At 49.9% G+C, this 15,771-nt stretch overlaps 1 protein-coding gene across 5 annotated transcripts in view; it reads left to right on the forward strand.

The window, feature by feature from the left end:
• The window catches only part of MRAS (muscle RAS oncogene homolog), a 60,389-nt gene that overhangs the window by 13,672 nt on the left and 30,946 nt on the right, over nt 1-15,771 (forward strand). For all 5 annotated transcript variants that reach the window (XM_057545790.1, XM_057545789.1, XM_057545791.1 and 2 more), the window contains one exon: nt 11,747-11,957. In XM_057545790.1, the coding sequence (XP_057401773.1) occupies nt 11,765-11,957 (193 nt within the window). In that variant the 5' untranslated portion in view covers nt 11,747-11,764. The remainder of the gene's footprint in view (nt 1-11,746; nt 11,958-15,771) is intronic.

Here is a 15,771-nt window from a genome sequence, read left to right on the forward strand (position 1 = left end):
GTCCCCAAGGACGCTGCACTAGGAATCAGTGGGAGAGAGGCTCTGAGCGGCCGGCGACGTGATGCCGGCGCAGCTCAGGGAGGGCCGGTGGGGACAGCTTCAGGCTCCCGGGGCGGTTTCCAGCAGGAGCACTGTGCCCGGGGTTGGTTGAGGGGTGGCAGCGCTGGAGTGGGGGGAGCGCGGCGCCAGTGAGGGGGGCCCCGGCAGAGGGCAGAGCCCGCCACGGAGGGAGATGTGCCACGAGGCCTCGGCCTGGGATTTGAGGGGAAGGGATGTTGGAGCTGGCGGGGGAGGCCGAGGAGAGAGGGGCGGGGCGGGAGGGCGGGACAAGGGGGCTGGCGGGGGAGGCCGAGGAGAGAGGGGCGGGGCGGGAGGGCGGGACAAGGGGGCTGGCGGGGGAGGCCGAGGAGAGAGGGGCGGGGCGGGAGGGCGGGACAAGGGGGCTGGCGGGGGAGGCCGAGGAGAGAGGGGCGGGGCGGGAGGGCGGGACAAGGGGGCTGGCGGGGGAGGCCGAGGAGAGAGGGGCGGGGCGGGAGGGCGGGACAAGGGGGCTGGCGGGGGAGGCCGAGGAGAGAGGGGCGGGGCGGGAGGGCGGGACAAGGGGGCTGGCGGGGGTCCCGTGTGCGGGGTTGAGCCTGAGCAGCCCAGGAGGAGGTGTGAGGAGGCCCGGGGGGCTCGCAGGAGCCCCTCCTCCAGGCATGGGCCGAGGCAGCAGCTGAATCAGAATGCGGAGCAGCCTGCCAGGCTTCGGGGAGTCTGAGGGCCTCACTCTGGGGAGCCCCAGAGTGTCCAGAAGCCGACCCTCCGCAGCGGGGTGACGGCCAGGGTGACTTTCCCGATGCGCGTGCAGATGCCGGCCTGAGGCTGGGAAGCTCCTCCTCAGCTGCGGGTGAGACTGCCGGGCCCTAGGGAGATAGGAATGGCCCCCAGGACTGAGAATAAGGATCCAAAGATAAAGCCACTTCCTCCTCTCTGCCTGCCCCTCGAGGAAACTGCGAGCCAGGCGGCAGCCCTGCCCCTCACCCCTGGACTGAGTTCAGCCCCAGCCGCCCTGTGGTGGTGGGACATGGGGACACAGGGGGCCGGGCATTGGGGTGCGACCTCAGCCCGTGAGGACGTGGGCCTGTGAGGGCCAAGCGGCCAGGTGGCAGCACCCCCGTGGCCCGGGGATGCCAGTGGAGCACGTTGTTCTGAAGGGTCGTGCGGACCTTGAGACACCGAAGCCCTCGTTAACCCCTCAGCTCGGAGACCCCCGCAGACCCACCCGGCCGTCTGGACTAGCTGGGTGGGGAGTGGGGCAGAATTCTAGTTTTTCGTTGTCAGTCTGGATGCCAAATCCCAGCTTCACCCTTTTCCAAGCTGTGCCCTCGGGCACATGCCTTAAAGCCTCTGACTCTGCTCCCCGCTGCTAAATGGGGAGGCCAAATGCCACCCCACACAGCTCTGCCTTTGGGCCTTTGTGGCCATGCCAGCTCCGCCTGCATGACCTTCCTGCTCCCACCCGGCCCTGCAGCCCTTTCCCGTCTGCTTCCCCTCTCCTCTCCTCTGAGCTTCTGGAGCCCTCAGTTTGTCCTGTGCAAGTTATGCAGTGTCCGCTGGGCTTTTCTGGCTGGTGAGCTTCACTGCGGTCATCAGAAAGAGCTGTGGGCCTGCTGGACCGTGCGGCCTTCCAGCGAGCCTGCATGGCGCGCCTGTGGGGAGGAGAGGGTCCGGGGACCTCGGGGTCATGCGGGGGCCCCCTGTGCTCCCCACTGCCTCGCCCTGCAGCCCCTGCACTTGTTCCTTCATCATTCTGTGCTGATGAGCCGCCACTGCGTGCCAGGCACTGTGCTTAGTGCTCTGGATACAAAGACAAACACCCCCAGTTGTCAGGCAGCCAACAGGAGCTCCTCCCCACTCCCCTTCCCACCGCACCGCACACGTCACACATTCTGCACCCCAGTCACAGGTGTTGCTTGCAGAACTCGGCACCTTCTTGGTTTTGCACACCTCTGTGCTTTCCAGCTTTGCAACTTCTGGTCCTCACCTAGGATATGCTTGTCCCTATCACTTACCTCAGCTGATACCTACTTGGCCTGCAAGACCCCATTTTGTCATTGCCTCAACCGGGAAGCTTTCTGCAATGCCCCCAGGCTGGGTGAGATGCCCCCCGCTGCCCCTGTGCTCCCACTTAGCCTTGTATACTGTAGTCCTCTGTCTGCCTGCCCCTCCCCCCCACACACCCCATGAGCCCCAAAGCCAGGCGCTGGGGCTCATTCATCTCCGTCTCCCCAGCTCCGAGGACCAGGCACATTGGAGGTGCTCTGGGAGTACTGACTGGACGTGCAAGTCTCCCGGATCTGAGCCTCTGTGTGCACTGGGGGAAGGGTGGCCAGCACCGGTGGCCTGTCCACTTCACTCCTCCTGGATCATTCTCCTCTGGGCTCAGGAAAAATGGGCCCTTTCTCATGTCATGTGTCCTTAACAGGTTTTTCTTTCCAAGGATAAATCCACCAGAACAGGAGGAACCCAGAGAGGGGCTAGGTTTTAGGATGGAGAGCACTTCTGGGTTTAAAGGCCAGAGGGAGAAACCGTTTCATGCTGAGTTCCCAGCAATTTGGTATCTGCTGCGCAGTCTGTTCAGTGAACAAGCATCTCCTGAATATTTGGGGAAATGTCTTTGAGGAGCTTAAATCTCCTTCATCATTGGGTCAGCAGCGTGCGGGGGCTTGTTGTCCTACAGCATGGCTGCAGGAGGCTGCCCCCCAAGGGGGAAAGGGGGAGCTGAGACCAGCTGGCAGATGGGCGTGAGAGCGCCCTGAGGACAAAGTGGCGAGGGGCTGAGTTCTGTTGAGCTGTCATCTGTGGAACCAGCCAGTTTGCAGGGCATGAGCTCAGGAAGGACTCTGGAGAGGCAGGAGGGCTTCCTGCAGGAGGAGGGACGTGGGATGGACTTCGAAGGATGCTGGTGATAGTAACTCCCTGATGTTTATTGAACGCTCTCTATGGGCCAGACACTGGGCCAAGCAAATAAATGTAGCCTATCATGACCACCACAAGTCAAATGCTGCCACTGTCCCCACTTTTACAGAAGAGAAAACCGAGGGACAGAATGTAACTAACTTGCCTAAGTTTGCAGCTGTGCGAGTTCCTAGCTCAGGCTCCGTGGTGAGGGGTTCCAGGTGAGGCACCAGCCCCAAGCTGGGCGGGGAGCAGCCAGTGTGTAGGACCACAAGGAGACAGGCTGGGGCAGGGACCAGCACAGTGGAGAGGGGCCCAGACAGGGGTGCTGAAATAGGAGGTCTCAGAACCCCCTGGTGTTCCCACGATGCTGGACAGGTGCCTGATCCCTCAGCTTTCTCCCTGGTCCTCAGGGCAGCAGCACCTGGCAGTACCAGACCTGTGCCCTATTTGGCAGACTTTGTCCCAGTTGGGATGGGGGGGCGTGTCTGTTCCCAGTGACTAGTATTTACCCTGGGTGCCCCTTGGGCCCTGACCTGCTCAGCTGCTTCTCCCACAGGGGCAGCAGTCTGGCCTTGGAGGCCTCCCTGACTCTGACACCACCTCCCTGGCTCACTGCTGACCTCTTCCCAGCACTTCTGGATCTGCTGCCTCTGGCCTGGCCCGACTCTGCACCCACGCACCACTCTGCCCGCCACGAGAGGATGCCTAGCATGACGCGCTGGCCACGGGCTCTGGAACCACACGGTTGTGGTTTGAGATCCTGGCACTGCTGCTTTCTAGCCGGCTGACCTTAGAAAAGTTATTTTACTTCTCTGTCTCTCAATTTCTTCAATCGTAAAATGGGGACAAAGTTATACCTCATAGGGTTGTTACGACAATTAAATGAGCTAATTTGGTAAAATCTTCCAACAGCATCAGACACATCGCCTACGTTAATTAAGTGCTCCTATTATTTTTAACATGATCACCCTTGTAATTATTATAGCAGGTCATTTCTGGGACTCATAGTGCTGGGTTGTAGATGGCTAAGCTCCAGGCTCTGTCAGGAGGTACTCACACACTAGCAAGTAAGACCCTAGTGTTAACAGTTGTGATATAAAGAAGCACGTGGTACTTGGGGTTCATGAGTAAGGTCAAGGGCCTGGCTTACTTCAAGCATTGGCCTTTGTCTGGATCTCAGGACTCCTGTCTGATATTTCTGCCCTGCTGTCAGCAGTCCAGGTGTGATCCTGGCAGAGGAGCTTGGATTTGATGGGGTAGAAAAGTAGGGGCTGATGTATTACCCAGAAGACTTGGGTAACAGAGTTCTCCAGAGATAGCCAGGCAGGCACCCCCACAATAGTCCTGAGCCCCTCCCATGGAACAGGATGGCCAGTAGGTGGGATGTTTTGGAGGGAACCTAAAGAGTACTGGGTTCGACCTGGGACGGCAAACAAGTTTCCTCTCCGGACCAGTCACCTGGTTCTGGCTGCCAAGGGTGCTGCGTTGAAAAGGGTTGTAAGACTGAGCAGGAAAGAGGACCACGATGGACTGTGGTGTCTGCCATGGATCTGGGAAAGTGGGGGAGGCACCCATGCCACATACCATCCAGGCCTGATGATGTTTAAGGTCCTGTACAGCATAAAATAACACATGGTTGGATTGGTGGTTAAATCTTAATAATCAAGTGAGCTGAACGCACTGGCTTCCCGGAGGGGTTGAGTGATGCAGTGACAGTGCTGGGCTGGGATTAGCAAAGGTGGGAGACAAAGGGCAGAGCAAAGTCTTCGGGAGGGGAGAGTGGAGCCTTAGGAATGCCAAGTGGCCTAGACCCCTGGCGGGGCTGCACGCCATTTTTGCACAGCCTGCAAATCAGCAGCCCTGGGGAAGCTGCCCATTTCTGGGAATTGTGCAGAAGGGAAGGGCAGCTCCTGGAATGCAGAGCCATTTCCTCCACATGGGTTGGGTCACCCCCCAATGTATCCTCAGCCCCCTGCACTGGGCACACCCAGACGTCACAGAGATGAGATTAGCTTCCCAGGGCTGATTCAGCTCAGTGTGAATGAAAGTCCATTCACTCTCCCAAGAGCTGCATTAATAATGAATGTGTCCCTCTCTTCCAGCTTCATTTACCAGACAACTTGTAGTTTGACAGATGGGGTTAGGGGAGATCTTTAAAATAATTAGTATGGAAATAGAGAAGCAAAAAGCAGTGAAAACTAAACCTTCAATTAAGTTGGTAGCATCTTTGGGAGAGGCTCTGGGATGACCACTGCCACAGCTCCTATAGTCAGAGAAGGTGAAGAGTGCCCTATGGGTTACGAGTCACAAAGACAGTCAAAGAAAAGTCCTGTGATGCTGCAAAACTAATGACCGAAAGAATTCTAGGCAGTGCAACACGACGGTTCCAAGCCTGACCTTCAGTGTCTGATCATTCCCCTGCCGATGGCCACTAAATAGTGGCGGTTGTTACTGCTATGTAGCCTCTCCTGGGCACCTTTTCTTCTGGCTAGGACTATGACACCGCTTTGGAAGTGGTGCTGGGGGGATGGGGAGCACGGAGAGGCCAGGAAGCCCGTGAGCCCCTTGACAGTGTCTGCAGCCAAAGCCATTTCTTTTACCATGTGCCCACTTAGAAAAATGGGCAGTGTTCTGGGCTATTCTTTTGGGAAACAAGCTCTGTAGAAGCCCTAGAAACTGAACTTGGGGAGAAGGTGGCAGATTTGGTAAGAGATAATAACCAGTGGGCACTGCTGTTTTGGGGGGCTGCTGGGGCCCCTGCTGTCCTAGGATTTGTTACTGTGTCGGGTCCTCCAGCAGCCCTATGCGTTCAGGTGCTCTCAGGGCCATGGATGGGGCAAGCAGGGGTCCAGATCACTAGGCTCTACCACATTGGAGGGAGCCCAGGGGCCCAGCTGCTTTGCACATCAGTGCAAATATGCCCTCACTGGGGGGCCCTCCAGGTTTTTTTCCCCCCACTGGGACTGTAATTACACATTCTTGAGGGTCCTGTTCTGTTTTATAGATGGGGAAACTGAGGCTCCCTGACGTTAAGAAGCTCACTCCACATCACACAGGGAGTCCGTATCAGAGACACAAGTGGAACTCAAGCTGCCTGAGTCCAAGGCTATGACTGACACTCCACCCCAAGCTGCCCCCCTGAGAACAGAGGGGGCTTTGCACAAGGCTTCCCAGGAGGTCTCAGGAACCCCCTCCAAGCACACTTTGAAAATTGCTGGGTGACAAGGTTATTCTGGGGTCATGGGTCCACCCAGCCCCCCTTCCCCACTTCCTAGGGGCACGAGCCTACGCCTGTCAGAAGGGAGGGTGTCACGCCCTGCTTATTGGGCCAGTAGGGAGTAGTCAGCGAATACACCCTGAGGTTCCCACGTGTTGGGCCCTGCCTGGCCCTGTGAGAGGTCAAGAGAATGAGGACACGTGGCTGTTGTCCTCTTGGAGCTCCCCAGTTGCTGGGAAGACGAAATCTGCCATTCAGGAAACAACTTCAAGCAGGCTGGTGCTAATCGTGGGGAGAGAAAGGGAGCAAAAGACAGCCACGAAAAAAGCTTATTTCTCAGCTGAAAGATGCCTAAAGTTTTCGTATACACGTCGTTAAAATCGTCGAGGCCGTGATACTGCCTTTTAGAAAGAAGTTTCCAGTATGAGCCGGGGTTTGGGTTGCTCGTGCACTGGGAAGGGCTCTGGGAGCGGTGGTTGCCATGGGAACCAGCGCTCAGCCGCCGCCTCCTCCGCCCAGGGGCTGCGGTTCCAAAAGTTGGTTTCTGAGTGGAGCGGGCTGCCTGGAACCTCAGAGCCATTTCCCATGGAAACAATGTTCTAAATGATGGGTGACGTTGCCACACGAGCCTATTTAATCCGACTGCAAGGGAGCTGAGGTGGCAGCGGGGCTTCTGATGGGGGCGGGGGAGGAGGCTGGGAACCGCGGAGCCTCAGAGTGGAGGGAGGGAGGGAGGGAGGGAGCCTGTGGGTCCGCCTCTTCTGGGAACAAAGTAAACAAGGCGAGAGAACAAACATTTGAGCACCTTCTTTAAGCTGGGCTCGTCTCATACATTTTAATTTCCCGCTTAGAGCAATCCTGCAAAGGATGATTCTCTAACCAACTCCATCTTTCAAGTAAAAAAACCTGAGGCTGTGAAAGGTTAACTCGCCCAAGGTCGCTCAGCTGGTGGGTGGGAGAGTATCAGGCGCGGAAAATTGGTGGCGAGACTTTAAAGGGAGCCCCGGGCCCACCTTATTCCACCCTCCCACCTCGAAGGGGCCATCTGTGACCCCCAAATGGTGAAGAACCAGCGTTCTAGAATGATCTCCAAGGTGCTGTCTAGTTGAATAGACTGGAGAGGAGAGGGAAGTCGTAAATGAAAACAGTTTGCTCCTTAATCACCGACCAACTTTTTATCCTGTGGTGACTTTCGTCATAGCCTCTGGTGACTTTAAAAATTCTTTCTCCACACCACGTGAGATCAGCCGATTTTGTAGGAGTGTGGTGCACGCCCCTTGGCATTTTGACTGCCCTCCCTGTTTACAAAGACATCATTTTAGTCAGGGATTATTTCGGGGGAGGTTGAAGACTGGAAAAACATGTGCATCAAGAGAAGATCTGCCCGAGAGCCCTTATAGATGGAGGGGTTTTCTGGACTCATGGTCCCGCCTTTGTAAACCTGGGCTCACACTTGCTTCCAGGAAGGGTCTTATCTGTGCGATCGGTCTGACTTGGGAGAAGGAGGGAGACAGTCCCAAGGCCTGGCCGGGAGAGCTGCCCCCGAGCCCTCTGCGTGGGGAGGCCAGTGCCGTGGCTGGTGGGTTGTCTGACGGTTGATCAGAAAGGCCATTGTTGGGCCCCCAGTTCCTGTAGCTGACGTCTGTCCTTGCTCATGCGGTGCCGGGCCTTGGTGATCCAGGGAGGGACGAGATGCAGCCCCGCCCTGTTGTGCACAGTTAAGTACAGAAGACTTCAAGTGTGGTGGTGGCCTCTGCACCAGGAACTGCGGGGCACGGGGTCGAAGGGGGTGTCTCCCGGGAGGCGATTCCTGGGCCTGGGCCTGACCCGTGAAGAGGTGTGCGCTCTCCCCAGGGCCCCAGTAGGAGGTGGGGTGGGCAGAGGCTCCACGGGACCCCAGGGCACACTGGGGAACACAGAGTTGCTTGGGAGAGAGTAGCGTGAGAGGCTGCAGCATGGGTCCCACTGGAGAGGTCAGCGATGGCAGCCAGTGACTGCCTCGAATGCCCAGTGAAGGGGCAAGGACCTGACCCATCAGCCATGGGAAGCACTAAAGCCTTTCTCCCCACGAGGGACCCAGTCCAATGTTTGTGTTAACCGTGCATTCTAACCCTGTTCCATTGAGCCTGAGGTGGGAGGGAACCCCAAATGGGCCCCCCGTGGTCTCTCAGGGCCCAACTCCTGAGTGCAGGGCACTGTGAAAGGAAATCGGCCCTCATCTGACCGTTTCCTGCCAGCTGCCTTGCTTGGCAAGCAGAGGGCGATTTTTTTTCAAGTCCCCAGGTGATTCTGCTGTGGGTGGTCTGAGCACCGCCTCAAAGGTTGGTCCTCTATCATATTTACTAGTGTATTTCTTATCTTGTTTTATTTTGAGAAGAAAATCAAGGGAAACGATTTTCCTTCCCGATACCTTCCCACCCACTTAGTATTTTTTTATTCACATTGCTGCCAGCGAGAAGGGAAGGGAGCTTTCATTTTTATTTATTTTAATTTTTTTATTGAGGTATAGTTGATTTACAATATTATATTAGCTTCATGTGTACAACATAGTGATTCAAATTTTTTATCTGTTATACTCCATTTTAAATTATTATAAAATATTGGCTATATTCCCTGTGCTATACATCATATCCTTGGAGCTTATTTATTTTATACATAGTTTATATCTTCTTGGAAGGGAGCTTTAAAAACAGCCTCTTTCATAGACAGACACGTTCACGCTGGCTTAGTGTCACCATCCTCCCCAGGCTAGGACAGCGGTTAAGGAGGAGCAGCAAGGAGCTGACATCAAGCTCCCCTGACCCAAGAGACAAAGAAGAGAGGGAGCTGGCCCATACCCTCCTCCCCTCATTTTTGTCTCCCTCCCCTCCCCTCTGGCTCCTTTGGACCACCAGCTCTGTCACGTGGGAGAGCTCAGTGTGTTGCAGGCTCAGGTTAACCCCACTGTCATCCCCACCTAGGGGGGATGGGGGAACCAGATGCTGGGGCTCAGCTGACGCCTGGTCCTTCTATCCTGCACCAAAGGACTTTTTTTTTTTTTTTTTTTAATGCCTTTTTTTTTTTTTTTTAAGAAATTCACGTTCTTTTATTTATTTATTTATGACTGTATTGAGTCTTCATTTCTGTGCGAGGGCTTTCTCTAGTTGCGGCAAGTGGGGACCACTCTTCATCGCGGTGCGCAGGCCTCTCACCATCGCGGCCTCTCTTGTTGCGGAGCACAGGCTCCAGACGCGCAGGCTCAGCAATTGTGGCTCACGGGCCCAGTTGCTCCGTGGCATGTGGGATCTTCCCAGACCAGGGCTCGAACCCGTGTCCCCTGCATTGGCAGGCAGATTCTCAACCACTGCGCCACCAGGGAAGCCCACACCAAAGGACTTTTAAATCCCCACTCGAAGGAGAGGAAATCGCACATTTTCAGGTGGCCCGAACATTTTATTTGGTGGGAACATTTTAATACCGTTCAGCTTTTCTGATACAGAAATAGAACACATGCTTGTTGTAGAAAATTGAAAATCTGAGAAAGTATCCCAAAGTCTCCTGGAGAGACAGCTACGTGCCGATCCTCTCTATGCCTAGAACCACCCTAGACATGTAGATTCATAGATGGTAGCTTCACGGAAGTGTAATCATATGTACTTGCTGATTTGCAGCCTGGCTTTTTTTTTTTTTTCATGTATATTATAAACCTTTTCTAGGCTAGGGAGTATAGTCCTTCTGAATGGCCGTATAGTATTGCATTGTATGGATAAACTTTTCTTTAACTGGCCCCCCAGTATTTAAGTTATTTCATTTTTACCCCTGTTCTTAACATCTTTGTACACTTGTCTGATTACCTCCTTAGACTACATTCTCACATGTGGTATAGCTTTGAGAGAGGATATGTCCGTTTTAAATTCTGATGTATTTATGCAAGTGTATTCTCAGTCCAGTTTGGACAGATTTACATTCTCACTCACAATGTATGAAAGCGCCTACTTCCCCCCAACTGCAGGGAAACCCTAAATGTCAACATCAAGCTTCAGTAACTGCAAAAGATTATGCAATGACTCTCGCCTATAGCCCCATGCAAATCAGCATGCCCACATAACCTACATTTGTGTCTAACATCCTTTCTGTTGAAATCTAGAATGGAGGACTCTTTTAGAGCTAAGAACTCTTAGCTGAAAACCCAGCCCTTTAATCTATTAGGTAAGGAAACTATGGCTCAGTCAGTGGCCTTCCCAAGCAGCAGTGATTGCACACAGGACACACAGTCTGTTGTCCCCCGGCATGCTACCCGCCCCCCTACCCTTCTATGAGCCCTGAAGCTACCCAGGGATGGCCCTACCACAGGTGGTTTGTGCTTTTCCCTAGTTAGCAGCTTAGGTCCCTGGCAACACCCTCAAATTGTTCTTTAGGTGACTGTCCTCCCTCATCCCCCACCAGTGTTTAGCCTTATATATAAGGCTAAACCTCCTCCTTCTGGAAACTCTGGGCTTCCATCACTGTGACAGATCCTGGTTTCCCTCCTATTTTTCTGAGTGCTCCTTCCATGCTCCCCGCCCGCTTCTCCTCCTTGGTACTTTGTGATGCAGTTTCCAAAGGTCACTCTTCACTTCTCTGCCATCACCTCTACACAGTCAGTCCTTATCTGTTCAGGCTCAATTGCTCTTTAGGATCCTGGTCCCATATTTCCAGCCCCTGCCTAGTCAGCTTAGCTCAACGTTTCTCAGCCTTGGCACTATGGACATTTTAGGATGGTTAATTATGTGTTCTGGGGGTGTTTTCCTGGGCATTATAGGATCTTTAGCAGCATCCCTGGCCTCTGCTGACTAGATGCCGGTAGCACCCACTTGGTTTTGGCAACCCAAAATATTTCCAGACATTGCAAATATCCCTGGGGGACAAAATTGCCCCTGGTTGAGAACCACTGCCTTAACTGGACTCAACGTCATCAAAATAAAACTTATCCCTGATCCTTCTCTTCTTCCTCCCCAACTAAAAGAGGGGTTGACCAGATGTCACGTGAGTCTAACACGACTTTCTGCATGATAGAGGGCAAGGAGATCAGAGAACAGAGCCAGGATCACAGAATTCTGAGAGCTGGAAGGGGCTCAGAGACGCTGAGCTCAGCTGTGCTAAGCTGTTGTGACCCTCTTTTCCTTTAAGCTCAGACAGCCTCCCATTCTTCTCAGCACCACAGTCCAATGACCAGAGTTGATGTGAAAGGCGAACCTCCTTGCCCTCCCTGCTCAGACTAACGCCCACGTGTTTAACTGTACAGGACTAGGGCGGAATTTGATGGTGGAAAAACTTCGTTGACATGGCCTTTGGCTGGTTAAAGGCCGTGTAGCATTATATCCCCAAGACGGGGCCTGGCACATAGTTGACATTCAGTAAATGGTTGAATAAATTATTTTAACAGTTATTGTCTCTGGGTGAGGGACCTGGGGTAGCACTTTTCTCTTGCATGTCTTCATTTTCAAAACTTTCTACAACTGGGAGTATTTGTTACTCTGTAAGAAAGGAGGAAACCCCGTGAATATTTTCCCCTGAGTCAGAGAAGAAGAAGCCCCCTGTCTCATTCCACATATCTTGCCTCCCCAGGTCTGACCTACCAGCAACATGGCGACCAGTGCCGTCCCCAGCGACAACCTCCCCACGTACAAGCTGGTGGTGGTGGGAGACGGGGGTGTGGGCAAGAGCGCCCTCACCATCCAGTTTTTCCAGAAGATCTTTGTGCCTGACTATGACCCCACCATCGAAGACTCCTACCTGAAGCATACAGAGATTGACAACCAGTGGGCCATCTTAGACGGTGAGACTCGATGGCAGCCCTGCCTGTGGGTGGGGCGCTAACGCGGGGGTCAGGGAAAGTCGATAGGCTTCAGCAGGGCATGCCAGTTTCTTCTGTGTTGCCATTATGGGATGGTTGGTATAAGGCTGTGTATGTTTTCCAGGGTGAATTCTGAACAACTTTGTGGAAACCAAAATGTGTATTCAACAAAGAGGCAAGGCTAGAATCAAGCCAACTCAGTGATGTCATGTTTGTTATTTCTCTCTCATCAGAAGCTCTGATTAACATTTATAGATGTCTCTAGCTAATTAAAAAGGGGGAAATCAATTTTTTCTCTTAATAAACATAGTTTATTTGATAATTGTCCCTGGGGCGGGGTGGGGAATCTTGATCTGACATTGTGTTCCTAGTTTAGTCTAAGTTGGTCTGGAGTAGCAGTTCTCAAAGTGTGGTAGCCAGGCCAGCTGCAGGGGAACCAGCAGGAAACTTAATCAGAAATGAAAACCCTCAAGCCCTACCAGTTCAGAAATTCTGAGGGTGGAGCCCAGCAACCTGTGTTTTAACAAGCCCTTCAGGTGATGACTTTAGAGAACCACTGTTCTAGATTCTTACTGATTCTTACTTTATACCGTCTGAGTCTCGAAACAAAGAGCTATTAATCATAGAATGTCATTCTAGGAGGGGAGCCTTGAAAACCACTGGGATACAAGTCCTCTATCAGACATGTGATTTGCAAATGTTTTTTCCTAGTCTTTGGCTTGTTTTTTATTCTTTTAACAGTGTCTTTCAAAGACGAGAGTTTTTAATTTTGATGAAGTTCAGTTTATCAGTTTGTTCTTTTAGGTGACTCTCCACCCTGCTTCTGGTGTTGTGTCTGAGAAATCTTTGCCTGACCCAAGGTCACAAAGGTTTTCTCCTATGTTTTCTTTTAGAAGTTTAATGGTTTTAGGTTTTACATTTAAGTTTATGATCTACCCTGAATTAATTTTTGTATATGGTATGAGGTATGGGACAAAGTTCATCTTTTTGGTATATGGATATGCAGTTGTCCCAGCACTATTTGTTGAAAAGATTGTCCTTTCCCCACTGAATTGCCTTTTTTGTACCTTTGATGAAAATTGATTGTCCATATATTCTGTTTGATCTATTGTCTGTCTTAACACCAATAGCACACTGTCTTGGTACCTGTAGCTTTATAATAATTCTTGAAATCAGGTACTGTTAAATCTCCAACTTCATTCTTTTTCAAAGTTGTTTTGGCTAGCCTAGGTCCTTTGCATTTCCGTATGAATTTTAGAATCAGTTAAATTCTAAAATTCTAGATTTTGATTGAGATTGTGTTGATTCATATTCGTATGGATGAATATGAGGAGAATTGACATCCTAACAATGTTGAGCCTTCCAACCCATGAACACAGTATCTCTCTCCATTTATTTAAGTCTTCTTTAATTCTTTAATTCACTTATCAATTGTTTTGTAGTTTTGAGTGCATAGGCATTTTACATATTTTGTCAGATTTATACCTACCTCTGTATTATAAATGATACTGTTTTTTTAATTTCAGTTTTCAATTGTTTATTGCTAGTATATAGAAATACAATAGAATTTTATATATTGTAACTTGCAGCCTTGCTAATTACTTATTAGTGCTAGTGGCTTTTTTGTAGATTCTATTGGGTTTTCTGCAGAGATGATCATGTCTGTGAGTAAAGATAGTTTTACTTCTTCCTTTCCAATCTGGATGACTTCTATTTCTTTTTCTTGCCTTATTTCATTGACTTAAAGACATACTTGTCTTGTTCTTGATCTTCAGGAGAAAGCTTTCAGTCTTTCAGCATTAAGTATAATGTTAGCTGTAGGGTTTTTATAGATGCCCTTTATCACATCAAGGAAGTTGCTTTCTATTCCTAGTTTGCTGAGAGTTTTTATCAGGAATGAATGTTGAATATTGTCACATGCTTTTTCTGTGTCTATTGAGATAATCATATGGGTTTTTCTTTTTTAGTCTTTAATATGGTAAATTACATTGATTAATTTTTCTAATGTTAAACCAAGATTGTATTCCTGGGATAAACCCCACTTGGTCATGATACATTATCTTTTTATATATTGTTGGCTTTGATTTGTTAAAAGCTTTTTAGAATTGTTGAGTCTATGTTCTTTTTTTAAAATAAATTTATTTTATTTATTTTATTTTTGGCTGCGTTGGGTCCTCGTTGCTGCGCATAGGCTTTCCCTAGTTGTGGCGAGCAGGGGCTACTCTTCGCTGCGGTGCACAGGCCTCTCACTGCGGTGGCCTCTCTTTGTCTCGGAGCACAGGCTCCAGGCCTGCAGGCCTCAGCAGTTGTGGCACGTGGGCTCAGTAGCTGCGGCTCGCGGGCTCTAGAGCACAGGCTCAGCAGTTGTGGCGCACAGGCTTAGTTGCTCTGTGGCATGTGGGATCCTCTTGGACCAGGGCTCAAACCCGTGTCCCCTGCATTGGCAGGCCCACTCCCAACCACTGCACTGACAGTGAAGCCCCATCTGTGTTCTTGAGAGATGTTGGTTGGTAGTTTTATTGTAATGTCTGAGTAATTCTGGCTTTATAGAATGACTTGGGAAGTATTCTCTTTTTCAATTTTCTGGAAGAATTTGAATGACATTGGTATTACTTCTTCCTTAAATGTTTAGTAGAATTCACCTATGAAGACATCTGGGCTTGGAGTTTTCTTAGTGGGAAGGTTTTTAACTGCAAATTCAGTTTCTTTAATAGATATAGGGCTATTCAGGTTATCTATTTCTTCTCCAGTGAGCTTTTGTAGTTTGTGCCTTTCAAAAACTTGATCGGTTCATCAGAGTTATCAAATTTATTGGCATCAAGTTCATAATATTCTCTTATTATCCTTTTATATTCCGTAGGATTTGTAGTGATGTTACCTCTCTCATTTTTGATATTGGTAATTTGTGTCTTCTCTTTTTTCCTAATCAGGCTGGCTAGAGATTTATCAATGTCATTGATTTTCACAAAGAACCAGTCCATTGATTTTTCCCATTTAATTCTATTGATTTCCATTCTTATGTTTATTGTTTCCTTTTGCCTTCCTACTTTGGATTTAATTTGCTCTAATTTTTCTAACATCTTAAAGTGGAAGCTGATGTCATTGATTTGAACATTTCTTCTTTAATAAGATATTCATTTTGGTGCTATAAATTCCCCCTAACTACTCATTTAGCTGTATCCCACAAATTTTAATATGTTGTGTTTTCATTTTCATTAGGTTAAAAATACTTTCTAAGTTCCCTTTTGATATCTTCTTTGACCCTTAGGTTATTTAGAAGTGTTTATTTAGTTGCAACTATTTAGGAATTTTCCAGAGATCTTTCTGTCATCGATTGCTATTTTAATTTCATTGTGTCAGAAAACATACAGTATATTACTTGAATTCTTTAAAACTTATTGAGGCTTGTTTTATGACTCAGGATATGGTCTATCTTGGTAAATATTCCATGTGCACATGAAAAAAATGTGTATTCCACTATGGTGGGTGGGGTGTTCTATGAATGTCAACCAGATCAAGCTGGTAGTGTTCTCTAAGTCTTCTGTATCCTTACTGATCTTCTGTCTACTTGTACTGTCAATTATTGAGAGAGGGGTGTTGAATTTCACAGTTTAATTGTGGACTTGCCTATTTTTTTCCTTTTAGTTCAATCAGTTTTTGCTGCATGTATTTTGACACTCTGTTGTTAAGTGCATAAATGTTTAGGATGGATCATCTTCTTGATGAATTGACCTTTTTATTTTTATAAAATGACATTCTTTATCCCTGGGTTTCAACACTGTGGCCTAGAAGCTCT

This window comes from Balaenoptera acutorostrata, chromosome 4 (genome assembly GCF_949987535.1).
Source record: "Balaenoptera acutorostrata chromosome 4, mBalAcu1.1, whole genome shotgun sequence".
NCBI lineage: Eukaryota > Metazoa > Chordata > Mammalia > Artiodactyla > Balaenopteridae > Balaenoptera > Balaenoptera acutorostrata.